This window comes from Chaetodon trifascialis, chromosome 20, assembly GCF_039877785.1.
Source record: "Chaetodon trifascialis isolate fChaTrf1 chromosome 20, fChaTrf1.hap1, whole genome shotgun sequence".
Taxonomy (NCBI): domain Eukaryota; kingdom Metazoa; phylum Chordata; class Actinopteri; order Chaetodontiformes; family Chaetodontidae; genus Chaetodon; species Chaetodon trifascialis.
In genome coordinates, this window is record NC_092075.1 from 5,435,805 (window position 1) to 5,461,673 (window position 25,869).

The following is a 25,869-nucleotide window of genomic DNA, read 5'->3' on the forward strand; positions in this document are numbered from 1 at the left end:
ATGGTATTGTCAGTGGGCATGATGGCGCTTGCGAGGATAGCTAAATATTGTCGGTCACTGGTACGTGAGTCCTCTAAAGGGGTATTTTGTGGTCTTCCACAGTCCGGCTGGCTTGAAGGCAGTGTTGGAGGTAAGTTGAATAAAACCCGTCAACGTGTGCCTTGTCTGTCACAGCTGACCATTAAAACTGGCTGATTTACAGACAGAGAAGCTACATTAGCACCTTGTAAACATCCCACATGGGTACAAAGGTGCTGCAGTAACGTTACCTAACTGTTAAATGATTTAACGGTTAAAAATCCACCGGAAAGTCGGTCTATCTGGGTTTTTACCTGCTCGTTTATAGTAACTGTATGCTGCCCATTTTCTTTTGACATTTTGAGACGTATGGCAGCGTAAGTACAAGCTAACAAGTTATGCTAAATTATGAAATGAGGGCTTCTCAGTAGAACAAGCTGTTCGAGAAGTTGAGTTGATTTATTTTTGGTGGTTGCTTCGCCAGTGATCTTTACTGACTTATGCTAACTAATAGCAAGCTAGGTATTTGCGTCTAAAAAATGTTTTCTCTGCAGCTAAGAGGCATCTCCTGTCAGAGGATGTCATCAAACTACAAAACTTCCAGCAAAGGAAGCTGGCGGTGGCTCACCTTGTCAGTGGATCGAAAGGTGAAGTAGTTTTTCTCACTGGCTCTAAGCTGCAGCGTTCTGTCGTGTGTTGCTGTGATGCACAACAGCTCATGTTTTCACCTCGATTCACAGGAGATTATTTTGAGGTCTTCAGTCAGAAGCTGCAAAGTAATGAGCTGATATTGAAAGACGAGCTGAAGCTTCTCCTTCACTTGTGCCAGTCTGCAGATCATATGGTGATAGCCAGAGATGCCATTTATAGGTATAGTAGAGCCTTTATTGGCAAATTTGTAAAGCATAAACACACACCATTTTAGCACCAACATTTTTGTGTTCACAAACATTAGAGAGGTTTTGACTATCATCAGGTATAAAGCATCTGAATTATGTATGAATGTTCCTTTAATTTGCGTCCACAAGGTATCACACAGAGAACCAGAACTTTGCACATGGAGAGTTCAAGTTTGGTCCTCTCTTCATGAGACTGTGCTATGAGCTGGGTCAGGAGGAGTTGGCTGCTGCTACACTGACAGATGAGGTAAAACAACCAAAGTAACCAAAACCCAGCCTATTGGCAAAGTGCAGCTGGAAGGAAAAATAAGACTGGACTGATACTTTTCACAGTTTCCTCTCACTTGTCTGAACAGAGTATGAGAGGATTTTTCAACGACTCAACATCCTTTAACATCGCCATAGACATGTTATTCACAAAAGGCGCTTATGAAAGTAAGTGACAGTTTAACATTTTTTCCCTGAAATTATTATCACATGTATACAATACTCCAAATGCTGTTTATTTCAGAGGCCTTGGAGGTACTAAGAACCATGAGGAACTATGCTGTACCATTCAACAAAGACACATTGACCCTGGCATTTGGCACCTGCTATAAACTGGTAAGATTTAAATTAAGTTTATTATGTCACAGTTCCAAGAGTCTTATTTAAGGAGAGATCCTGTTTTAAGATGTAAATACCCCTTGCAGTCAGTTAATATTCTGTTTTATGCTCGTCAGAACACCCCGGAGGCCTACAAGATCTGCACTGCACTGATCGATGAAAGACAGACCAAAGGGAACTTGATCCCCAGACATGCTTTCTGCTTTGCTATAGCATTAGCACTTCGACAGGTGAGTTATATCTTCTTTTCTTCCTTTCATTTATGCAGAAAGGTGATGAAAATATTAAAATATCACCAGTAATCTGTTTTCCCTTTTATTTTTTTCCAGAATGACATTGAAAAGTCACAGTCATTATATTCACAAATCATGAGCACGGACAGCAGATTATGCCAAAATTTGAAGGTAAGGGTGCATCATGTAACTACAGACATTATTTCTTGCTGTTGTTGATCAGTGATTAATATTTTTATTGCAATTAGGTGCTAATATTGGCAAAGTCAGGAGCAGTGACAGATGCCATCCCCATCCTGTCTGCAGCCACGTTGGCTAAAAGCCCCTCTTTTGTGAAGAAGCCTGAATTTTCTCAGGAGGTGGTAAGTTAAACGTCTGACTGTTGGACCAATGATGCAGATGCTTAAAAAGATGTGACAGCTTATCTAAGGATGCAGTAATTAAAGGTTTAAGCACAACAGAGCTTTCATTATGGGGAAGGGATTTTTATACATTTCTACATCGTTTTTATGTGAACAGAATAATGACAAACCTGATGTAAAAATAAAAAGGTTTGAGGTGTCCTTTCAGGGACTGTTGATCAGAATTATTGCGAGTTGGCACAATCTACGGAAAGAGTTAGCTCTGTGACCTCTTGTTCCCTCTTTCAGGTGGATGTGCTGCGCTTGCAGAGCAAAGGCCAACCACACATGAGGAATGTGGAACAGATAGTGACTAAGCTTGAGCAAGCTGATCAGGTGACCAAGCAGACCCTCGATGATATGCTCTGCCAGACACCCACAGGGAAGAGGAAACCAATAGAGGAGGAGAGGAGGACCAGCAAAAGGACCCTTAAACCACTAAATGCTGCTCTGGTGTCAGAGTGAGAGAAGCTGTGTGCAAGCTCCTTAACTGAACTGTCTGATGTGAGGCTGAATGAAGCCAGTCAAAAAACACTTACTGTGGCTGGAGTTGACTTTGTCAAAATTGCTTTTTCTACTTCTCCTGAAACACAGACTCAGTCATCCCTCTGCAGAATGGACGTTTGTCCCTTTTTTGTCGTGCCTATGCAAAATTTCATGAAAAAGGTCACAGTTTATGTTTTTATGCAGCAGCCAGGTCAAAGTTGATGACAGGATACTATAGTTTTGAATGGAGTAGTTTGGGAATTATGTTGTATGTAAAAATGTGAGTGAGTGATTAAAGATGAATCAGATATTTAAGAAGAAAAAAAAATGTTTCTTTCATACCGTTTGTTTTGCCATCTTTAAAGGATAGGTTCGCAATTTAAAAAAAAAAGACTCTGAAACCAGCTGTGATCATTCATCCTTTTCATACTGGCCATTAAGAGAGTGCTTTTAGTGTGAGACACAGGGAACAAAATTCACAGTAGAAGTTTTGTGCGAAAGTACATCTAAAAGTTTAACTGAAGCTAATGAGGCTCCAGCAGCCTAAAGAATAAAGCTTTATATTTCTTTCTAAATTTTAGTGATTTAGTATCTTTTTCAGACAGAGTATTTTGTCTCATGTCGGCTTCAGATAAACCTATTGTTTTAAGACACGCTTAAAAAAAATGTGAATCTGTCAAATGGCAGTCCAGATTTAATTTGTTATTAAAAAAAAGGGGGGATCCTGAGTTCATGACGCATTTTATACTTTCTTTGGAAAGTAAAACATTACAATATCAAACCTGCCGTATGAAACCTCTCATCTAAACACTGTGATAACAGTAATAACAAATATGTAGCAAAATATTTATCACAATACACACATCGGCTGATCGGAACACCATGTAAACAAACCATGACGCACATCAAATCTCTCCCACAATGCACCGCTGGCATCGGCAGGGCAGGAGTAGCCTAGGAGGAGAACAACTTTAACCCAAACAAACCCGGTGGTGAACAGTAGCAGACAGTGATGGAACAGTAGAATGCGACTTCTGGATAGTTTTTGTTTATTCAAAAGCTTTCAAGATAGTTTGGGACGGATGCAGCGGTGATATCCACTCCTAGCGGCGGCCGGTGGCGGTGCGTATTAGCATCAGCTAGCCGGTTAGCTGGTTTAGCCTGACGGGGAGGGGGTGAGCTTTGTGACAAGCTGCTGTTAACACTAGGCAGCTGGCCCCTTCAGACAAAGGAAAGAAAACATAAAAAAAAATACTTAAAAGTTGAGATTACATCTGGTTTTACTGATAGGAGCCGCTGTGTCGTATGTAATAAACAAGTGAGCAGTTTGTTTCGACTAGCTAACTTAGCTATTGTTCAGGGGTCTCAGGCTGACATCTGTAAACACTGGCTTTAGGCAGCTTAAGCTAACATCGCTACAAAAACACAATGAGCTCTGAAGATACTGCAGCGTCTACTAAAGCCACCCCGGAGGATGATGGCATGACATGGTGGTACCGATGGCTCTGCAAAATAGCTGGGGTTTTGGGAGGAATATGTAAGTAGTTGCCAAAGTCCATTTCTTGTGTCACTTTATGAGTATATACGTGAAAAGCCGACAGAAATCCAAATGCTACCATAACTACACGTATAGTGAACTATTTAGTTTGCTAGTTGACGTTTAAAGTTTGTGCCTTTTTCTGCCACAGACAGGTATTTATTGTCTCGTCAGCATACTTGGTACTGTTTATTGTGTGGACTCTGTAGCTCTGCATTAATATGTGGGTGAGAGTTGAGACAGCGCAACAAAGGCATCAGATTAGTACTTGGAAAAAACATGATTTTGATTTCATATACTTCCAGTTGCTGAGCCAGGTCAGACAAAAGCTTTGTCACAGCCCATTGTCCCCTCACTGCAGCAGCCACTGCTGGACACCGCATGTTTGCAGGGCTTTCTCATTTCCTAACAGCGTGTTATTCTTAAATTAAGTATGGTATGGACACACGTACTCCACAGCAGCTTCGTGGCTTCTTCCTCAGGAGTTCAGTGTTGCACAGAAGTGATTTTTCATACTGCTGGAGTTGCAGTTTTGCAGCAGCATTGCAGCCGTCTGTCCCTCTCTCCTTCACAGTGACACCAGAGTCACAGTGCCTGTATCACATTTACCACCTGGGGCACTGCATATTCAATGGGCTCTGTATTATTAAGGAGGCTGGATGGTCTAAAGGAGAAGGATATTCTACATACTGTAGTTCCTCCATTGTTTGTGACACATAGACACTATGCACATTTATCCTCTATTCTTACTCAGAGTTTCAGCCCGAATCTGACAAAAATATATAAAGTATATGGTCTGTGATAAAACAAAGTGTTTGAAGGTATCATCTTGAGCTCTTGGAAACTGTGGTGGTTGAAATGACTAAATAATTAAATTGGGAAAATAATTGGCAGATTAATCAATGAGGAAAATGCTCATTAGTTGCACCCGTACTCTATTCTGTTGTACATTCTGCATCACTCACACACATGAGTAGCATACCTACACACCTACACAGTCCAGCTATTAGTGATCATGCTGGACACACTTGTGTTTGACAAGTCAAAATGACTGTTTGTGGAGTGTGTTAGTTGCAGATTCTGCATTTGAGAGGGATTATTTTTTTCACCCTGAACCATATGTTGCCAGAAGTAATGAATGCGTTACACACACTCACACATACACAGGACCAATGGTAATTTTAACAGCTGACATGTCGTTAGTTGTGTTTATATGTTTAAAATTAGCCATAAATTCACTCCAGCAGATACGCCTCGCATGTATTTCTAGAACTGACATCCATGGCTGGTTTACTGCTGCTGTTTTAATTGCTTCAGCTGACACTTCTACAATGTGTGATGTTGCCATATAACACATTATTTCAGAACCCACTAAAGATTCCCATATGTAGAACCCTGACATGGATTTTTCACACCTTTTTGAAATGCACCACCATTGAGGTACAAACCCATGAGCTTCTGCGTGTTAACAAACCTTTAGCTCATCTCATATTGCAGCACATATTCCAAAGAATTGATAGTCAGACATTGGACTTTGGGTTAGGTTTGAAGCACAGTCGTAGAACATAAAATCACTTCCGTGATGAACAGTGATGTGCTATTCTTGAAATTCATTTCTGTCTCTGTTGCCACTTGCACCCACATACTGTACATGCTCCATATGTTCTGAATTGCTGATTTTCATGTCATGTTTACAGTGTAAAGGCAGTGCTAACCAATCAGCATGTATTTAAATGAAAATTTTGTGTGTACTGTAGTAATCATGGCTTTAGAATGTATCTTAACAGCCATCATTTTAAGATCTATTCTCCCCTCTGGGATAAAGGATTTGAGATGAAATGCCAGTAGCTAATGTTTCCTGTATAATGGTTTATTCCTTATCTTAATAATGGCCCTTCTGTTTTGTGTTTTGTCCAAATCATGCAGCCTGTGCCATCTCAGGAGTCTGGAACTGTGTCACTGTGAACCCTTTAAACATTGCTGCAGGAGTATGGATGGTGTAAGTCTTTAACAATGTTACGCTTACTTTAATGTCATGTGCATAAATTAGCTCATTCACAGTCCATTAGGCAAGACTTTTCCATATGCTGTCGACAAATATACAAAAAACACTTATTTATAACTGGTTTTAGTTTTATTTAAAAGTCATATACAAACCATCATAAATATCAGTGATCGTCATAGCTTTACTGTGCAGATTTACAGTTTGTGTAATATGTGTTTCCCATGCTTTTTGCACTTGTATGACCTGTTCATTTACATTCCTCTGTTAGTATGCACCGTATTATGTTCCATCAATAGTGAGCAGCAGTCTCTCGTAGCCATGTTGCTGCACCTACTGCTCAAATGACGGAGGTGTGCAGAAATTCATGGCATGAACATGTTGTGGCAAAGACTGCACTGATTGGCTAACAATCTGAATACTGACGTACATGCAGGAATTTCTTTGTTTGATGTGATAGTAAACATTTAAGACTGATAGTTAGGAAAACATCACATTTGAAGACGTGAACTTGGCCTCCAGGAAATTTTAAAAAGCGGGCAGATTAATCGATAATGAAAATTATGGTTAGTTACTATCTGAATTCCACTAACCAGCTCACTGTAGAAGCTGTCTCGCTGTTTCCATGCCAGTAACCGTGAGCGCTCCAGCCAACAGTGTGCACCTTGAATGATGGCAATGACAGCAAAGCGGCTCTTTTCTCATTCCCTCCAGACTTCCATCATTCGAGCCAGAGCTGTACAGTGTTAGAGGTGGAGGTGCAGGAGATGATTCACTGCTGTGTTTGTGTCCTCTCTCCTCCTGTCTCAAGGCTGAATGCCTTCGTGCTGTTCCTATGCGAAGTCCCGTTCTGTTGCCAGTTCATAGAGTTTGCTAATGCAGTAGCAGCCCGTGCAGACAAACTCAAGCCTTGGCAGAAAGCCTTCTTCTACTGTGGGTGAGAACAACTATGCATGGTGCTCAGTGTATGTCAGTGGAGACTGTACTTCACTGTATGAAAAATTAAATTTTTGGAATGTGAATTTCTGGTAGTTATTAACATTACATAAGCTATTGGACATACTTTTGAGAATGTGGCTCTTTTATCCACAGCAGGTACTTAATATGATTTACTGACCTTTTTCTGTTTGTTTTGTTTTTTCTCTTGTTGGCTGTCCCCTCGATTGCTAATTTTCAGGATGGCTCTGTTTCCCATATTCTTGAGTTTCTCCTTTACGACCTTGTTTGGGAACGCCATCGCCTTTGCTACAGGAGTTCTGTACGGCCTTGCATCTTTAGGCAAAAAGTAAGATGTCTGTTAGTAGCTGCAAACATGCTATGACGTCATATATCAGAGCTGTTATGAAGCATCAGAATTTCATATGATTTTATATTATCAGTATCTATTTGAGTAAAAGCTGCACAGTATGGACATTTTGTAATTACTCATGTCTCTCGGTGTCTCACTCGTAAAACCACCCTGCTAAAATGTCGTATTAAAAAGGCTCTCATATTAAATGCAGCATTACACATTCTAATCACTTAATAAGATTTTGATTTTATGCTTGGACGTTCTAACAACCCTAATGAGCCTCTTGATTTATGCAAATTCACTTTTGACAAGGTGAGCCCTGTAATAACCTTGCAATTAACATCGTCGTCTTCCCCCATCATACCCGCTTCTCCTTCGTATCGACCCACCTCTCCCCCATCGTAACTTTTTATCACCCTCCCTCTCTCGCATCCTTTCTTCCTTTTCTTTCTCTCAGGGGAGACGCAGTGACTTACGCCAGACTGCAGCATCAGAAACAGGGGGATGAGGAGAGGATGGCGGGAACAACAAACGGCGCCCCGGAGTGAGGAGCCCCTCCTCTCTTCACTTCTTGCAGATGACTTTTTTCCTCCCTGTCCTTCATCCATCCTACCTCTTCCTCCATGTTCCTTTCCTCTCTTTTGTTTCTGACACTACGTAACAATGATGGCATTGGGTTTATTTATTTAATGAAAGTGCTGCGTTCTTCATGTCCTGACCTAACTGTATCTTAACAGGCTGACGATGGATTCAGTCCTTTATTTGGTACCTGGTGTGTAAATGGGATTTCTCATTGTGACTCCAAACCTTAGATTATAAGTGTTGTTTTATGCTTTTACTTCTTCTTATGGGTTATATTTATTATTTGTTTCCCTTTTGTTGTTTGTTGCCTTTCTAAAAGGCATTTTTGCAGGAAAAATGTGAGGCGCATCTTTGCAGCCCAAAAGCCTTTCAGGAAATCCAAACAGAAATTAATGTGATTGTAAAATGTACATTATTGACTTCAGGTTGTTCAGTGCGACTTTGAGGCTGTGATTCAGAGTTGTCTGGTTTGGAGAGTGCACTGGGTAAACATAAGTCACATGGGGTTCAGACTTTGTCTGTGTGCGTCATCCTGTTTTTGGCAGCACTCCCAAACATTAATATCGGCTCTTTTGCAGCTCTAACCTCACTGTCATCACAAAGTTTTGGGCAGTGGGGTTTATGTGAATGTATGAATGATTCATAGAAGAGAAAATCTGTCCATTTTTGCATTAGAAGTCAAGGCAACAGGGAAACTACTACTAAAAGTTCTCCTTCCATTTATGATTGGAGTTGTACGAAACTTATTAAAGTCAATACAGACTAAGCATTAAATTAGATAACAAATTAAAGTCTGTTTGTACGTGTTTGCTTTATTAATCAGTAATTTTAATTATTTTGAACAGGACTAGACTACCGATTTTTTTTTCATTGTGTTTTAAAGAAACTGCCTGCCTTTTTTAATCTATTCAGTTACATCAGATTTGTAAATAACCTCAGTGTTTCCTTAAGTTTTTACCTTCATTAATCTACTTTTGAGCATCTGCATACCTGCAGGCTCTTTGTGGTGATAATAATAGGATTTGTGACGATGATTTTCATAGTATGTCAGATTTAAAGTACCAGTGTGTACGATTTAGGGGGATTTATTGGCAGTAAATGAAGAGTCACCAATTGATGCCACTGAGTCCATCACACTGGTCCTTAAAGCAACTACATGATGAGCGACATTGGATTTATTGAAGTGTGGTAGCTGGATTTCATAACCTCTGATCAACAATCTAGAAATGTAAAGACTTCAGCTAAAGAATTTCCCTTTTGAGTCGCCAAAACTTTCAGAAAGTATTGAGTATCCCAAAAGAAAAGGAGAGTGATTTTGTGCATACACAACTCTGAACTACAGCCAAGGATTTTAAACATAGATAGGCGTGATGGACTGTTTTAACATTGGGGAATGTACACACCCAAAGATGAAGACCGTTGTTCTTTATTTTGGTTTCCTACATTAATATGTTCATTTTTCTGTTGCTTTAAGCTCAAATGTGGCATTCCTGCACTAAACTTTTGGTAGCATGGACTCTGGTAAAGAGGGAATTTCGTTAAGAGCTTTCAGTGCATGGGACGGCTTGTTTACATGTGATTACTTGCGATCAAGCAGCCAGTAGCCAAGTTGTGGCTGCAGATTTTGTGGTACATTGTGTAATGTAAAACTGGAATGTCCTTTTAAAAACATGCACCCTTTTTCGTTTTAGAATCTGTGACTGAATGTCTGCTATATTTATTATGAGTCTTAATTAGAACACTCCATCAAAATGCATTAAGGTTTAATGAGGGGAAGTGTCTTGATTCAGGGACTAATTGGTCTGTATCCCACACAGTTATCAGAGCCATTGTCACTCATGTGAGGTATGCAGTGGTCAGCGATGTCCATTTTTTGTTTGTGTTGTTTTGTTGCCTTGCCTCTGGTGTGTCATCAGTCTTAAGGATGCTTTGGGAATAACTGTTTACACGTACCTCTTACAGCTGTTTCTATCATAAGTCCTATCACTGGCTGCTAGGTGACCGAGTGGATTATTCACACATTACCACCAGCTCTCAGGTATGATAGTTTAGGAAAATGCACAACGTACAGATACAAAGTAGTTTATGCATAGATCGTAGATATATGGTAACTCGTATACAAATAAGCATGACCTTGTGAAAGTATCATTTGAGCATTTGTGAAACATTTAAAACATGCACAACCAGCATTCACAAATGATTGAAAACTACATAAAAACCAGCATTATGCTCCAGTCTGACACTGTACACTCTTACACTACAGTTTTAATAAGGTGTGAAAACAAAAAGCACCCATTCCCTTGTCCACAGCCATCCGTCTTTATTTTATTGCAGTGAATGTATCCAAGACTCCGATGATTTGTTTGAATTTACATCTGCAGGTGTCGAGTACAGTGCTGTAAGGGATATGTGTATAATGCGTGTTGTGATGTGAATCCTTATCCTGTTAATAATTAGCGAATTAAACAAACTTGCTACTACTACCTTGGTGTTGGTTTCTTATGTTTAGTCGGGCCACCCCTCCCTGACTTTTTTCTCAAGCGCCATGGTGAGGTTAACAGTTTGGGTTGGAGTATAATATATTGACAGCTATTAGATGGATGGCCATGAAATTCAGACATTCAGGACGCTTACAGGATACATTCTACCTACTTTGGTGATCCTCTCACTTTTTAGCTAGTGCCGCCATTATTAAGCATTGCAATATCTTTGTGATGGATTGGCTCATAATAGCCTAATTACTTTGTCGATGCCCTGGATTTTACCAGCACCTCAGTGAAGTTGAATTATAACTGATATCAGTATTTTATGCTGTAGTCAGAGGTTGTCATTTTTGATTGGTTTTCTAGCTCAAGAGGGTGGGTCTTACTTAATGCGCGCTTCCTGAGGGGTGACCAGGGTTGCCTGATTTATAATCTTGGTCGGCTTTGTATTAAAAGTTAAAAATGTTTTGGCGGGATGTGATAATTTGGGTTAATATCTATACCATATAGGTAGTTTTCATTCATGAAATGTTTGGCTGTGTTCCAATATATAAATCGCCCGCCCCGTTTCAATTAGTTTGATCGGCAGGAGCCTAATTTCAGTTGGCCAATCTTCACATGTAATGACCGACGTTTGACAACCCTCAAATTCAATACCAAAGCAGTTTATTACAACTATTTTCAATGAAACTTCGAGCTCAGTGTGCGGTTGTGCAGACGGCCTAACCAACATGGCGACCAGTGTGCGACACAGCAGGGATCAAGTGGCGCTATGGAGGCAAGTTAGCGCGAGGCAAGATCACCATAGGCCAGGTAAGCTAAACTTTTTGATGTGGAAACCAATGCATTAAGTTTATGTTGTGGTTTATAAGTAGCTGGTACCGTCAAAACACTTCTTAAAGTCTTAAAACAATTTACCAGTACTACCTGTACCACGTTAGTTAGCATCGTTACTGTTAGCATGCTAACGTTTGGCTCAAATCACGACTGCGCCAGTGAAGTCTTAGAGCTGCTAGTATGGCTTTAGACCCAGGTCTGTTCAGAAATTAGCATTATTGGATGTGATCTTTCTCGCAATGAATTCTAAATCGATAAAAGAAAGGGTTCGGCCAAACTATATAAGGCCCAGTATCTGGTATTTATGGAAATGTGGTTAAGTAGCCTATGTTTGCTGATTAAAGCAAAGGTCCCTATTTTCCCAGTCATGTATGTGTCAACTGTTGGTATAAGCTAACATTGGTAGAGATTAGTGAAGGCTAACTTCTCAGTTCAAATTGTAAAAGAATGAAGGATGATGGATGTTTGGAATGCAGTTTGAATGGCAAAAAATCCACTCAGCCTGTGTGGAAATATCAATGTATAAATTCAAGAAGTGGTCACGCTTGCAAGTTTGAGAGTATGTCAGCAGGCTGTAAGCTGTAGGCAGGTGATTTCAACATATTTACCCAGAGAAAAAGACATTGCTGAGAACTTAAAACCCTTTGAAATGCCTCCTAAATGTGACATATTAAGAGGATATTGCACTGTGGAACATAACTCCCAAATCAAGTTAAGTTGGATCAAAAAGATAATTTATGCTAAAAAGCTGTCACGCTTCTATCTTTTGAAATACGCTTAGAAAACCTTCAGAATCCACATCATGTCCATGCTCTCTGTGGCCAAATCTGAAGCGGAGCAAGTGGGCACAACATCCATACAAGGATAAACATGGGCCCCTCAGGTTGGTGGAACTGACTATAGGTTGTAATTTCCACGGAGTGTTTAATAAAAGGAAATAATGTTTTAGTAACAACAGTACTATCTGTCAAATAAACCTCTGAAAGGATCAGTGTGTAAGATTCAGGGGGATTTATTAGCAGAATGTAACAGAAATGGAATACAATATTCACAGGTATTTTTTCATTAGTGTATAATCACCTGAAAATATAAATCATGTTTTCATTACCTTAAAATGCTCTTTAGCTCTCTATGTCTACAGAGGAAGGGGGTCCTCTTTAATGGAGTCCACCATATTGCACCGCCATGTTTCTACAGTAGCCCAGAACAGACAAACCAGACCTTGGCTCTAGAGAGCAGTGTTTCTTTTTGTGAGTTTTGTGTCCACCATAGGCTCTTGTACATGGTTGGGAAGGGAGGGGTGAGGTGAGGTGAGGGGTTTTCAGTTTGTTGCAGTCTTCAGCCTCACCACTAGATGCCACTAAATCCACTCTAGTCCTTTTTAAAGTGGCAAAATCTAAGATTTCAGCCCTGGTTTAGTAACACCTGTAGATAGTGGTAGTAATAGCAGATATGGTTTAATACAACAGATACAGATAAATAAAGATCATCTGGTCCTTCTTCATCATTGAATATTCCAGAATCTATAAGTAGTAGCAGATCCTGTCACTATAACTGGATGTATTATGTCTCCTGCTTCATTGAAAAGTGCATAATACATAATTCTGCACAGCATCCAAGTAACACTAAGCAAGTGGAGTGGACTTTAAATAATGTGTTTTCCCAGCCAATGCATCCATGATGTGTGCTCTCGTTTGGTCTTCATCTCGATCTGTTAGTCATCATGTATTGCTTTGAACAGACGCACAGCAAAGTGATGATTGTTGTATCTATTCTACATCTTATAAATACCACTAATTGGCATTCAGTCTAATGTGACCCAGAGTGTTTGTAATTGTGATTAAGATACTTCAGAGGGAGTCCAATTCAATGAGATGCCTTCATTATTGTCCTCCCACTGTACATGAAGCTGTGTTTGTGACATGAATGGCACTCGAAGCCAGACAACAAATTCAAATTAAGCATTTAATTAATTTGTATTTTGTTCAGAGGACACAAGTAGTGCTACCATTTTCATTCAGTGGGTACTTTGGCCTTGCTACTCTTGTTTGGATCAGTAAGACTAATCTCAAATCTTTCTTTTCTAGCACATTAAACCTGCTAAGGAATGGTGCATTTTATACTGAGACAACAAAAGGAAAGACTTGAAATTAAAGTCATTCCTTTATTGATGACATGCTGAGACAGATACTAATTAAGTATGAGTAATGACACCTTATGCCTGTGGTTCCTGGTGAGGTTTGTGTACAAGAGTGTGGTATGTACAGATAAATATTCACTGTGGTAGATGTATTCTTTAAAATGTACAGAGGATCACCCCCTTATAGAAGAAAGCTATGTATATGTTACTGAAACAGTACATATTATTTGGACCATACCAGGAAGCATACAGAAATACCACCTTCTTTAAAGTAAGTGTAACATTTGAGAAGTGAGCAGCCTCACAATCTTCTTAAAGGTTTATACTTCTGGGTGTCAAGAATTTTCTTTCATTTTTTTTCTTTTATTAATGATCAAAGAACAACATCTGAAAGAGGATTTTGGCTGTGAGTGCTGAAGAATTTTTCATACCATGTCAGTCTCATCACAGAAATCCAGGTTACCTGAAGCTTGTTATTTTTCAGATTTTGTTTTATATCCTGCCTTGTGTGGGATTTTTTTGGTGTATTTACCTGTAAAGGGAGTTGTTTGTCCCCCAATTTCTTTGCAGTTTTCAACCAGATATTACTTCATATTGTGCTTTTTGGATATAAAATCTTGAGTAATGTTACAGTATCTACTGTAAACCTGTCTGAATATCATTGCTCACTCAGTCTCAGTTTTATACATGAAGATTATTCTGTCTCGATGAGCTGCTGAATGTGTTCTTTCACACCAGACTCAACCTGTGTGGGACTGGTGGTGTTCTTAAAGATGTCTCCACATGTTTTCCTGAAATGCTGCTGCCATTCTTTTGAGTTCTCTTGATGTTCTTCCTTCACATCTTTTTCCACATCAACATGTCAACAAATAAACCACAACCTTAGTGTTATACCCCTCTCACTTGGATTCTTTTACATGTGGGTGGCTGAAGTTTGTTTAATTGTGTAGTTGCATTGCATGCAAGTCACAGTTTGCATACATCACGGCAAGCAGTATTAAACCAACATCTATCTGAGAGACTGACTTTACGTGTGGATATGATGTTTTGATGTCAAACAACCTATTTTAAAGGTTGTTTTTCTGGTTGTGCCTGTTTAATCAAGTTGATGATCCTCACCTCTCATCATCTAATTAAAACTGCATTACATCAGCGTAATCCCTCCCTTGTGGTACCTTCTCTCACCTTATCATTTTACAGTCTTAATATGCCCGTTTAGTGCAGATTAGTGGGATTTAGTTGTCTGTTGGCTGCCTTTTATTTTCAAGGACTAGTCCATCTCAGTGCGTCTGCTTCTTCTGAACTGTGAAGTTACCAACTATAGACAAAGCCCTTTCTTTCATATCCATTATTAATCTTAAAACATATCTGGAAAACATGCTCCAAATTGTATTTTAACTTCAGCAACAGGGGGCGCCATTACTTTATTTCAGTAATGCCTTGGTTTTAATTATTTAACCCAGTATTTAATTAATTATGTAAGGCATAACTACTCCTACTAGTACAAAGGGAGGCCACTTTTTTATGGGAACTGAACCTGTGATGCTCCACTTGCAGGCTTATTATTGGCCTGCACATGCACAGCAGGTTTAATGTTAATACCAGCAGCTGCAGTGATATGACAACAACATGGTGAGAGGTGGGAGCTTGAGAATGGCTGAGCATCATGAGAATCAACGCTCCATCGTTTCCATTTTATGACCAGCAAACAGACATTCAATGTCTCAACAAATGATGTCATTTTGTAGTCATTAAAGTGATTTGTCACAGAGGTAATAATGGCTGTTTAGTTGCTGAGCTCTTATCTACTAATAGACTCTTTTGGGCTCCTGTGGGGAAACTCAAAGTATGATGAAAACAGCCAAATGAGGTTTGTGTGATGAATTCCAGCCATTTGATCAGCAGCCTGGCTCTGTAATGCAGTTATGAAGAGCAAACTACCACTTGAAAGATTCATTTTATATTGATAAAGCTAGCCAGAGGCTCATGGCCTGCAGTGTAATCGCTGCATGAGGCAATAAGAAAAAATGCTGCTTGGATCTGAAAATGCAAAATAAGTTGTTTTAATTTAGGGAATGTTATATGACATGAGACAGCAGAGAGAGAAGTACTCAGATCATGTAATCTAATAGAAGCAGTAATTCCACAGTGTATAAATACTCTATTGGTCTCTAAAGTCGCCCGTCGTCGTAAAATGTATTGACATCAAAATGTAAAAGTGCTTATTATATAGAATGGCCTTTGTCAGTATTATATTATGGGATTGTTATTGCTTTAAAATGTAAACAGTGCTGTAAGGTTGCAGTTGGCTGAGGTTGGGTTTATTTTTAGCAGCTTAATTTTATTAAATCTGTAACACTGCATCGTATCTTATAAAACTGACCATATGCATAGTAAACAGTGTTTGAAGAAGTATCAAAATCCTTTAGTAATGTTGAAAATATGCCATTATAAGTGATATTCCTTTTTTTTGAAATCTTAAGTATTTATCGGAGAAATTAACTTTAGGTCATTCTGCAATAGGAACAGCTGCTAAAGTGATATCTGCATTTAGATCTGTGGCAAAGACATCAGTAAATAGGGTCATAAATTGTGGATGACAGCACACATTTCATGGCTGTGATGTTTGTGCATTAGTGCGATATGTAAGGAAGAAGAAGAGCACCCCTTCCTCAGGTGAATGAGAATGTCACTGCGGGATGTGATCAGACTGTCAGTGGGAGCAGTACCTCAGTAATGACACAGAGGGATATTATCATAGGGTTTAAAGCCCACATTACAAAGATGAATGCACAGTCTGAGAGTTCATTGGTGCAAAAACCATCTGCACTGGTCTACAGACGTGGAAAAAGAGATAGTGAGATGAGTCATCTTTCACCATATTCTCGAGAAGTGGCCGAGTGCATGTGTGGCGTGGCCCGAATGCTCGACCCCTACTGTGAAGGGATCTGTGGCTCTGTCGTGCTGGGGGGCTCTTTGCTGGCATGGTTTGGCAAATCAGTACAGATTTGTTCTGGATTATCGCCTTTATTCTATGATTTCTATCCTGATGAGAGTGGTCTGTTCCAGGATGGCCCCATCTATAGGGCACAAGGGCTCACTGAAAGGTATGGGTGACTATGAAAAGGATGTGAATCATGCTGTGGCCTTCACGGTCACATGTCTCCACCGCCATCATCAAAACCTGAAATGAAGAAGAAATATCTTGTGAAAGAATGGTGGTCCATCCCTCCAGTGGAGTCAAAGAATCAATGCCAAGGTGCACCGAAGCTGCTCTGGTGCCCCAACACCTCACCAAGACACTTTACGTCGGTTTTTCCTTCGTTTCCCCTGCTTGTCACCAGACAGGAAAAAAATATCCTGAAGAGTATCTAAAGCTGTCAAAAAGTACAATATTTAATAAAAACTTCATATAGCACTTGTTTCAGCGTGGTTACAAAGTGCTTCATGAAGCACATGATAGTACAACAAAAAGGAAAGGAAACAAAAATAAGGTAGCAGGAAAAAAAATATGGCATAAAAACTTCATTAGGCTTATATTTGTGAAAGAGTCCCTCTTTGTTTTTGTGTAGAAATGCTCTCAGGAATAAGTGTTGAGCCTCTCAAAGTGCGTCTCCTGAGGGGGGCGGAGGGACTAACTTGCGTGCCGGCTTTCCTCTCGCCCCCGGGTTGCATCATGCTTGGGAACTTCGCTCCAATGAGGGGTTTGCTTTGTGCTTTGTGGAGAGAGAGAGAGAGGGAGGGAGGGAGGGAGGGAGGGAGGCGGGTGCAGCGGTGCCACCAACAGGACGGGATTCAAGAAGAAAAAAAAAAAGCCCACAGCGAGCAACATCACCTGCGGAGAGAAACGCTGCGTCTTACGCTGGATCCCCCCCGCGGCTTTGGAGACGCACGTCCCCCCCACGTTGCTGTGTTTCTTTACCAGAAGCGTTATTATCAGGAAGGACATCCTCCAGTGTCTCTCGGTGTACTGTCACAGGAGAAGGGGGGCGCCTAAGTCGGTCCCTCTTGAGGACGGGACCCTTTCTGAAGCTGGAAGCAACAACAATGGACTGCGCTTCCACGGGGAAGTCACTCCTGGAGCCGCGCGGTACTCGCACACGGGACTGTAGCGTTTCCAAGCCCGCCTGCATCTGTTTGTTCTGTTGTTAAACAGTGTTCGCCGTGTCGGAGGGGGGGTCGTCGGTTTGGTGGCCGCGATGCCCGCGAGGAACAGGTACAACCTGGTGGACGACGTGGCAGACTCGAGGGTGCCGCTCCACAACGAGGAGGCTTACCAGCATGGGATCAATTTCCAAGCCAAGGTGAAACCAGCACGAGTTTTCCCGCTTGTTTTGACGCTGTTTGCGCGCACAGTCTGTTTGGGAGTTGCGCTGTGATTTGTTTCTGGAGTGGCAGGTGCACTGGATCCCTTCACTGGATCCACCAAGTTTGAACGCATGGCAGCGCGCACAGCCACACACATGTGCTTCAGTGCTGCACGGCCAGAGGCGGATTGTAGTTCATTGATTGCTTCAGCATTTCATTTGCATAGCCTGACCTTACCAAACGGGGTTTATGTCCTTATGTTTGATGCTCAGAAGTGAACTGAGTGTATTCTCAGGTTTTCCCCAAGTCAATGAATTATTAAGCTCTCAGGAAAGCAGCTACACAGTATTCAGTTTTTAATGGCTCTGTTCACACACACCAATCTGTAACTTTATCTTTATCCAAGCTGTCTGGGCTGATTTGCGCAGCATAGATTAAAGCTCTCAATTCATTTTGGAGGTAGAAGCAGAAACAGAAAGCACAGTGGAAGAAAGGGTTAAAACCCAGCGAGTGATCTGGTCCAAAGTTCAATTACAAGGCGCCTTGTATCTTGTCTCATATTAGGTTTGCTTATTAGGCAGCAGTCTTATCTCAGTCTTTCTTTCTCGATACGTCTTCATTACACTGAGCACTATGAACACAACCACATAGAGAATCCAGGACGCAGATCATTTCTTGCTTCCTTAAAACAGCAGAGTAAGACACTGATGGCAGGTGGGATGCACCCAGCCACATGAACGCACATGCATCCTTCCTCTTGTAGCAGCGTGTGCATATTAAAGCATACTTGATAAGAAAATCCATATCTAAATGAAGTATACAAGCCAGATCAATTTAAAAAATAGATTAGTTTCAGTGTTACTCATTTACGCTTGCAGGCCGTTTACAGTATTCGAAATAATACTATCAACAACAGCAACATGGTCCCCGGGGCCCCTTGATTACACAGTCACACATTTCAATATGTGCAAGCCACATAGAGCTTATTAAGAAGGCAAAGCCAGTCCTTTATACAGCTTATTGAACATGTTCTGTCCTAAAGGGTGAAGCACCAGTTGCCACATTTCAATAAAGAGAATCGGTTTACCAGGTAAAACATTTTTCCATCAGTGTGAGAGTTTCAGTTGTTCAGTTGTCTTCCTGTTTTGCTTCTGTATTCTTTTGTCTGTGTGTACATATTGTAGACAGTTGATAGGAAGTTTGCTCGAAAAACACCTGTTTGGATCATTCCACAGGTAAACATGTTCAGTGGTAACAGGTGATAGTGTCATGATTGGGTATGAAAGGGGCATCCTGGAAAGGCTGAGCCGTTCAAAAGCGAGGATGGAGCGAGGTTCGCCACTTTGTGAACACATGATCATATGAAGGATATTACTACATGGGCTCAGGAATGCTTCATAAAACCATTGTTATTGACACAGTTGATTTGCAAATGATTGCATTGTGTTTTTATTTATATGTTTTGCACAGTCAGAATAAGCTGCACGATCAATGGCTGTGATCAGTCACAGCTCTGAGAACTGAGTTGATTCAACACAGTCAACAGTTTGTTACATATGATTGTGGCAGATTAATTGTGTGTGGAAGACAGTGGATAACATCTCTGACTCTGATTGTTTACTACAGTATGTGGGGAGTCTTGACGTGCCCAGACCCAACAGCCGGATGGAGATCGTGGCAGCCATGAGGAGAATCAGGGTAAGATGAAGCCATTTACGTCATGTAATCACACACTCCTCACTCAGTCCTGTGCTGATTCTTCCATGATGGAGGACAGAAATGCAGCACAGTAATCACACACACACACAATACAGAAGAGTGCGGCTGTCAGATGAAATCTGTATTGAGGATGGAGTGACGCACGCTTTGACTGGACAGCAGAACACGACTTCTGGGAAAGCAATGTAGGGATGAGGGTTGAAAGAAAAGGCAATAAGATGGAAGTAGATTGTGCGGCTTTCTTTGCTGAATAGTGGCTATCTTTGAGGGAGTTGAGGGGCACAGTGTGTGCTTGTTATTGCTGTAAAGTCAGACTGAGGCTTATTGCGCTGTGTTGTGCTGGTTGAATTCCACAAATCAACCTTTTTTGTAGCTTAATTTCTTCTCTCTCTTGCCCTGCACTCGCTCTTTCCTCGTTGTTATTCACACTATCATATCATAGTCAGCCGTGGCGGGTTTTTTTTGTTCCATAAAGCTCTATCAGTAGTGTTACTATGGGGCTCATGTAATCATTTTTCCCTCGCATTGTCCCAGTAGGCCAGCATTTTCCTCCAGAAGCTAACATAGAGCTGTATCAGACAGCCGGGGCGGTTCTGTAATTTAAGTGTGACTCACTAGACCAGCTCGGTTCAGACACGACAAGGCTCTTAAGCCTGGCTGAAAGAAATGTGCAGTTTCTTTTTTTTGTTTTTTTTGAGCTTCTAAAAAGCCATAATGTGCACGTATCCTCTGAAAAATGCACGAGTTTTGAGGCACAGTGTTCAAACTTTTTTCACCGTTTTGGGTTTGGGGAATCCGAGACGCTTACCTCGTTCTGGCTCCTGTAGTGTGAAAGAGCCAGTTTGTAGGTGGCTGCTGCGTTGCTTTGAGTGTTAATCCGTGTGTATGAAATCAGAGGAACCCCGCTGTTCAGAAGAGATATTTAAGGCAAGCCGAACCCATCTTCAAAAGTAGGTCTATGGACTGTTTATGAGTCTGTATCAGTGTGAACGGGCTGAGTGTGCAGATAGTGGCTGTTATTTCCTGCGATCCCGAAACTGACAAATCAATAAGGTTGTGAAGTAAACACGACGATGGTGGTGATATGCCGCAGGCTGAGGCAGAGCATTAAACAGCAGGTATAGGCAGGCAGGGAAGATGCTTTTGATTGCTACAAGAAAAAGATTATCTCTCCGGAAAAACAGAAACATAAGTCAAGTTGCATCAAATCAAAGATCTGTGCACTATTTATATGATGTTCCTCTTTGAGAATACACAGGGTGCGTCATTAGTGCGTATTTATGTCTGAATGTGTGCTCACATGTGAATGCATACATGATGGGTTTGTGTATCTCTGTACATTGAAGTCTCTTGAGGTCTAAAGAAAGCTTTTAATGAATTATGAATGAATTAATGTATTTAGGTTGTAACTCTCGGGATAGCTAAATGGCTAATGAATGAAGCAGTACGCTGTTGTATAGGCTGCTGCTGACAGTGACTAGAGAAACACTCCTAAGTATAGACTTATGTTATTACCCTCACTGGTGGATGACTGGTTTTTTCTGTCATGTCATCTTTACAGCTGAAGCTTTAAAGCGAGACGACATAACTTTTACTGAACAGCGACCACTGTGGACGCAAGTCGCTATCACAAGATTTCCTTTGGTCAGTTGCTCTGAGAAGAAGTCATGAAATGGACTTCAAAGGAACAGTTAAACATTTTAGGAGTTATATGCATTGAGTTAGGTCTGTTAAATATGCATAACGGCAGCAGAAGTCGTAAAGTCCATTACCTGTCTCAGTAATGTCAGTTACACAGCAGCAATATCTATCTTAAGATCGCTAGCTAACGTTAGCCATCATAAGCTACCGGTCATACCAGACCAAGTGAGGCTGTAGCAGCAAAACTGAGTGTATTCAAGTGGCTGAGGGTGTATTTCACTGCTTGTGAGTTCAACTTTTCATTCATTTTGTCTTCTTTCCAAAGTTCCACGTCCTTGTTTTAAAGTTCGTCTTACATAAGGGTTAGCGTACCCGCTGTTTGTGCTGCCTTGGTTTTAAACACATGGGAAAGTAAAGACTGTATTTTTGTGCCAGCCGCTTCTTTTTTGGGTGAAGCCTCTCACACTGTGTGAATGCAAACACATGAGCCTTTTTCAGGGCAGGCGCGTGCATTTAGGGTTGGTTGCCAAATCACATGTAATTAGCATTGTGTAGATGAATATTGGCTGGCCTTGCTGACTTTCTCCTCATCTCTCCTCACAAAAGCAAAAGGCCTTGTCTTTAATTTAAAAGTGCAACCCTTTAGCTCAGGGACTACGCAGAGTCTCCGCAGAGTCGAGTGTGATTAAAGAGAGTGAGGAATGAACTGATGGCACCGGGAGAAAGACTTGAGAGGAAGTCCTGGAAGCGAGAGGGGTTGCATGGTGGCTGGCAGAGCCATAGTCATTTCATCTCCCTCGGCTAATCTCTTTAGTCTCAGTCGATGTGAGGAAACAGGAGCAAACATGAGAAGAGAGCGAGCAACACGGCCTGATCATCTCTGAACAAACAGAGATGCTGGCTTGGACAGAGCAGAGGAGCTCTGCTAGTTGAGTCCTCACAAACACGCACACACCTGCCATTCCCACCGCGAGAAAGTGAAAAGACGCAATTTTGTACCCTGTGGATCCTTTCAGAGTCGCGTTTTGTTAAATCTTCTCCCATTATGGCTGACTGGTCCTACTGTGTTGGTTTATAAGAATTTGCTTCATTCAGTTTGACCAGTGGCATAGAAACCGCCCCGGTGGCGCGCAAGTGCGTTCACACACACTTGTTTGTATGTATGAATGTGTGTGTGAGAGCTCCAGTGCTCCATAATAGATACCCCCCCTGCATTCTAACAACCTCCGCAATTGATTAACGAGGAATGACAAAGGCTGGCGTTGCTGCATCCCACATGGAGAGATTTGCCGTAGCTGTCCACAGCTCACTGCCTCAGTAAAGGACGTGTGTATGTACTGGAATTTCCTTGGGAAACAAACAGGAACTATTTACAGGAGGCCACTGTCTCTCCACAAAGGAAACAAGTTAAAGGCTATTCTCTCCTCTGTCATTCCCCTCTCTCACCCCCTCATTTCCAACCCCCCCTTCCTCCACTGCTGTTTTCTTTTCATCCCCTCACTCTCCTCCTACCAAAATAGACTGCCTCAATTTAGCCCATCTCTGCCATCTACTCAGTGCTGACAGGAATAGATTTTAGGCTGAGGGCAGGCTATGCATGCTTCCCTTTGAATTTTGATCGGCCCTAATGGGATTTTAAGCCTCCCTCACATGTCCGTCAGGATGCAGCCTCCTTCCTCACGCTGCCGAGGGTCTCGCTATAAATTACATGGCTCCCGTGTCTGTCTTGAACATGTCATGAGGAGATCTCTGTCTGCAGCAGGAGGAAGAAGCAAAATTTATGTTTTTTCTTGTTTTTTTGTTTCAACATGGGTCTGTTGAGTCTGTGTCAGTCTTGTGAGAGCACGCCGAGCTGTCATGACTCCGACTGTCAGGAGGGATGTAGTGGGAAAACAGCACTCCAGACCTGTCAGAGAATGCAACAGACATTTTTACACTAACTTAGTTTCACTCTGTGTCCTTATGTGTCTTTGCACTTAAGACTTTAGTCAAACAGTGGACAAACCTGTGGAAGCACTGGCAGTTAAGTGATGGTGAATAATCACTTGGTGAATAATCACTTATTCACCATCACTTATTCACCATCACTTGAATAAGTGGCACGGGCACAACATTTTCTAATTGTGGATTTTGTCAACGAGAACCCATGAGATTTTTGCAACTGTCAAATCAGTGTTGCAAAGCCTGTTTGTTATTAACCATCTTGTTTCTCCTCTCTGTGCTCATGTGACCACCTGTCACTCACACACACAACACTGTGGCAGCAGTCGTCTTGTTTGGCAGCAGCCACAATGAATAACAGAGAAATATCCGTTTTCACTTCCTCTAAGTATCCCTTTTCTGTTTCTCTCCGTCTTTCACTTCATTCTTTATAGTCAGAGTTTGGCAGCTAGCCATAACAAATGCTCACCCATGCCTGAAGGCTGCAGAAGACACAAACACACACAGATTGGTGATAACATCACATATGACTATGCATGAGTGTGAAATGCACAAATTTCAGTCTGAACCTCCAGCAGAACCAAAGTTAGACTGGAACACACGCGCCGATCAAACGACGCGAGCAGGAGGAAAACTGAACAGGAGTCACAACCCGATAAACAATTCCTAATTATCAGCAAATCACATTTTTGCAAAACAGTTACACACTCTGCATGTCCCAGAAAACCAGGAGAGAAATGAGAGCACAGCTTAACTCCAGGGGGTTACAGATCTATAGCAACGTGGGGGCGGTTGGTCGGGTGTTGTTCTGTGTCTCCACTCACACGTGTGAGTGAGGGACATGCTGTATTAAGGAAGCATGACACATATTGGGGGGCATTGTTTTCACTTTGTATTCATGCTAGCTTAATGGCAGATGTATAAGAGCATAGTAGGTGACCTATATGTGTACTGGATTAGATGTGATTTCATCTTTGAAAGGGCGCAGTCACCCTTTGTTTATCCAAACCCCTCAAGAGCGGGGGTCCCATTCTTCTTGATTAACAGTCACTTGAAAATAAATCACAATCTGTGGTCAGTGTTTAAAAGTGTACTTGTGCATGATCTGCTCTCTAAAGGCTTGGTTACATCAGAAGGGGCACAGTGAAATTCACCCAGGCAGCTTCACAGAATATGTGGTTCTTACAGTTTTTTGACTCAAGGTGGGCTTAAGGTGATGTGGGCTTTGCACCACATCGGGATGGAAACCCAGCTATAGTGACGTCTTGTAGGGCTAGTTGGTGAACTACTGTAGCTGAACTACCCAAAAACAGGCTAATTAGCTGAGAACATGCTATCGCTAGTGAGTCACAAATAGCTCCACAAGCTTCTGTTTTCTCTGTTCTGTGATTTTTAGTGCTTCTGGCATTTTTGTTCTCAAGTTTGTACATCCTTTCATTTCATTAAGAGTTTTATTGAAAAAAAATCTCTGAGCTAACAAGCTTGCTAGCTGCTTACTAACTGACAGTTAGAACAGGTGTCCAGACCCTCCGAGAAACACAGATTTTACCAGCAGACCTTTGAGTCATTAAACCATCACCAGAGTGAGAAGATTTCCTCTTCATCGTGAGGTAGAAATTTTTACTTACTACTTTTTGCTGTTTTTTCCTCCTGACATTGGTGTGTGTGTGTGTGTGTGTGTGTGTGTGTGTGTGTGTGTGTGTGTGTGTGTGTGTGTGTGTGTGTGTGTGTGTGTGTGTGTGTGTGTGTGTGTGTGTGTGTGTGTGTGTGTGTGTGTGTGTGGTGGATAATTATGCTGAAGGGACAGCAGGTCTTTGCTCAGATGGATGGACGGACAGGTGGTGAGTGGTCCCTGCTTCCACAAGCAGCATCATGTTGCACGCATACACAAACACACAGGCTTTTATCGTCTGCCCTTAGGCTACGCCATGTCTTTCGGCACTATAATTAGTCAAGTCTTATATACTCTGATCTCCCCACTCTCACCCAAAACAAGCCCCATCCTAAGGAAAAGCCATTTCTAAAGCCATGAACTCAATCCTGCTGAAGAGCCTAAAGGCACATTTTCCTCATAGATGTTCCCTGCCCGGTGCTCTCTGCAGCTTCAGCACGCAGAGCTGGGAGAGTTGTGTTTTCGGTTTCTGATCAGGGTTGGCATTTTCTACTGGGTCAGCTGTGTAAAGCAGTGTTCTTTCTATTCTGTTTGTGAGTATTACAATATGTCAGCAAGTCCAAGCTGATAGTTTCATTACAGTGTAAAAGTCCCCTTGGAGCTCAGCCAGAAAGTCATCTGAGCAGCTCTGAAACCTGCCTGCTGCAAAGCTTTCTGTAGCTAATCTCGAGTACAAACACAACTGAAGTCAACAGAGCGGGAACTGGACAGGTGTGGCTCTGCCGTGGGTGTGTGCCTGCACCTGCACACATTTGCATCAATGTGCACATGAGTTATTGTGTTTGCACAGAAAGTTGTATGAGAGTTGTAAAAGCCAAAAAGTCCTGTATATGTACCAAGGGTGGGCACAATAAAAGGAACATTTTGCAATATGATGCAATCCAGAACACTCCACTCCATTTGGTACAGACATTCATAATCCCCAGAGGATGAATCCCACTTACTGTGGTGAACCCCTCACGTTCCCTGTAGCGCCACCACGAGTCATTTTTGTTTTTGAGTGAAATAGCTTGACAACTATACGTCAGATTCCTATGAAATCTGTTATATGCATTCATGTTTCCCAGTGGATG

At 41.5% G+C, this 25,869-nt stretch overlaps 3 protein-coding genes across 6 annotated transcripts in view; all 3 read left to right on the plus strand.

Annotated features, from left to right (window-relative positions):
* ptcd2 (pentatricopeptide repeat domain 2) lies at nucleotides 1-3,041 on the plus strand. The gene is made up of 10 exons (XM_070988982.1): nucleotides 1-130; nucleotides 573-665; nucleotides 759-888; nucleotides 1,047-1,164; nucleotides 1,274-1,352; nucleotides 1,429-1,520; nucleotides 1,640-1,753; nucleotides 1,853-1,927; nucleotides 2,005-2,118; nucleotides 2,407-3,041. Exons 1-10 carry the CDS (start codon nucleotides 1-3, stop codon nucleotides 2,620-2,622), a joined length of 1,161 nt encoding a protein of 386 aa, XP_070845083.1. The 3' UTR covers nucleotides 2,623-3,041.
* A 520-nt stretch (nucleotides 3,042-3,561) lies between these two features.
* cacfd1 (calcium channel flower domain containing 1) lies at nucleotides 3,562-10,535 on the plus strand. 3 transcript variants are annotated; one of them, XM_070989318.1, is made up of 6 exons: nucleotides 3,562-4,057; nucleotides 4,094-4,180; nucleotides 6,107-6,179; nucleotides 6,994-7,119; nucleotides 7,360-7,467; nucleotides 7,931-10,535. In XM_070989318.1, exons 2-6 carry the CDS (start codon nucleotides 4,126-4,128, stop codon nucleotides 8,019-8,021), a joined length of 453 nt encoding a protein of 150 aa, XP_070845419.1. In that variant the 5' UTR covers nucleotides 3,562-4,057; nucleotides 4,094-4,125; the 3' UTR covers nucleotides 8,022-10,535. The 3 variants fall into 3 exon arrangements, with proteins under 3 accessions (XP_070845419.1, XP_070845420.1, XP_070845418.1); XM_070989319.1 differs by having other exon boundaries at nucleotides 3,562-4,180; nucleotides 7,666-10,535; XM_070989317.1 differs by having other exon boundaries at nucleotides 3,562-4,180.
* A 6,859-nt stretch (nucleotides 10,536-17,394) lies between these two features.
* The window catches only part of LOC139348429 (carboxyl-terminal PDZ ligand of neuronal nitric oxide synthase protein), a 48,319-nt gene continuing 39,844 nt past the window's right edge, over nucleotides 17,395-25,869 (plus strand). For both annotated transcript variants that reach the window (XR_011603401.1, XM_070988527.1), the window contains exons 1-2: nucleotides 17,395-17,819; nucleotides 19,450-19,521. Coding sequence is in view for 1 of the 2 variants with exons in the window: in XM_070988527.1 (XP_070844628.1) it covers nucleotides 17,715-17,819; nucleotides 19,450-19,521 (177 nt within the window). In the remaining variant the exon portion in view is untranslated. The remainder of the gene's footprint in view (nucleotides 17,820-19,449; nucleotides 19,522-25,869) is intronic.

What these genes read in the sequence shown, in the direction of transcription:
- cacfd1 (XM_070989317.1), top strand. Translation starts at nt 4,072, where the DNA reads ATGAGCTCTGAAGATACTGCAGCGTCTACTAAAGCCACCCCGGAGGAT. An exon ending in GCTGCAGGAGTATGGATGGT is followed by an intron (nt 6,180 to 6,993) that starts GTAAGTCTTTAA and finishes TCCTGTCTCAAG; the next exon opens with GCTGAATGCCTTCGTGCTGT. An exon ending in AAAGCCTTCTTCTACTGTGG is followed by an intron (nt 7,120 to 7,359) that starts GTGAGAACAACT and finishes GCTAATTTTCAG; the next exon opens with GATGGCTCTGTTTCCCATAT.
- ptcd2 (XM_070988982.1), top strand. Translation starts at nt 1, where the DNA reads ATGGTATTGTCAGTGGGCATGATGGCGCTTGCGAGGATAGCTAAATAT. An exon ending in CTGCTACACTGACAGATGAG is followed by an intron (nt 1,165 to 1,273) that starts GTAAAACAACCA and finishes TTGTCTGAACAG; the next exon opens with AGTATGAGAGGATTTTTCAA. An exon ending in CACAAAAGGCGCTTATGAAA is followed by an intron (nt 1,353 to 1,428) that starts GTAAGTGACAGT and finishes TGTTTATTTCAG; the next exon opens with AGGCCTTGGAGGTACTAAGA.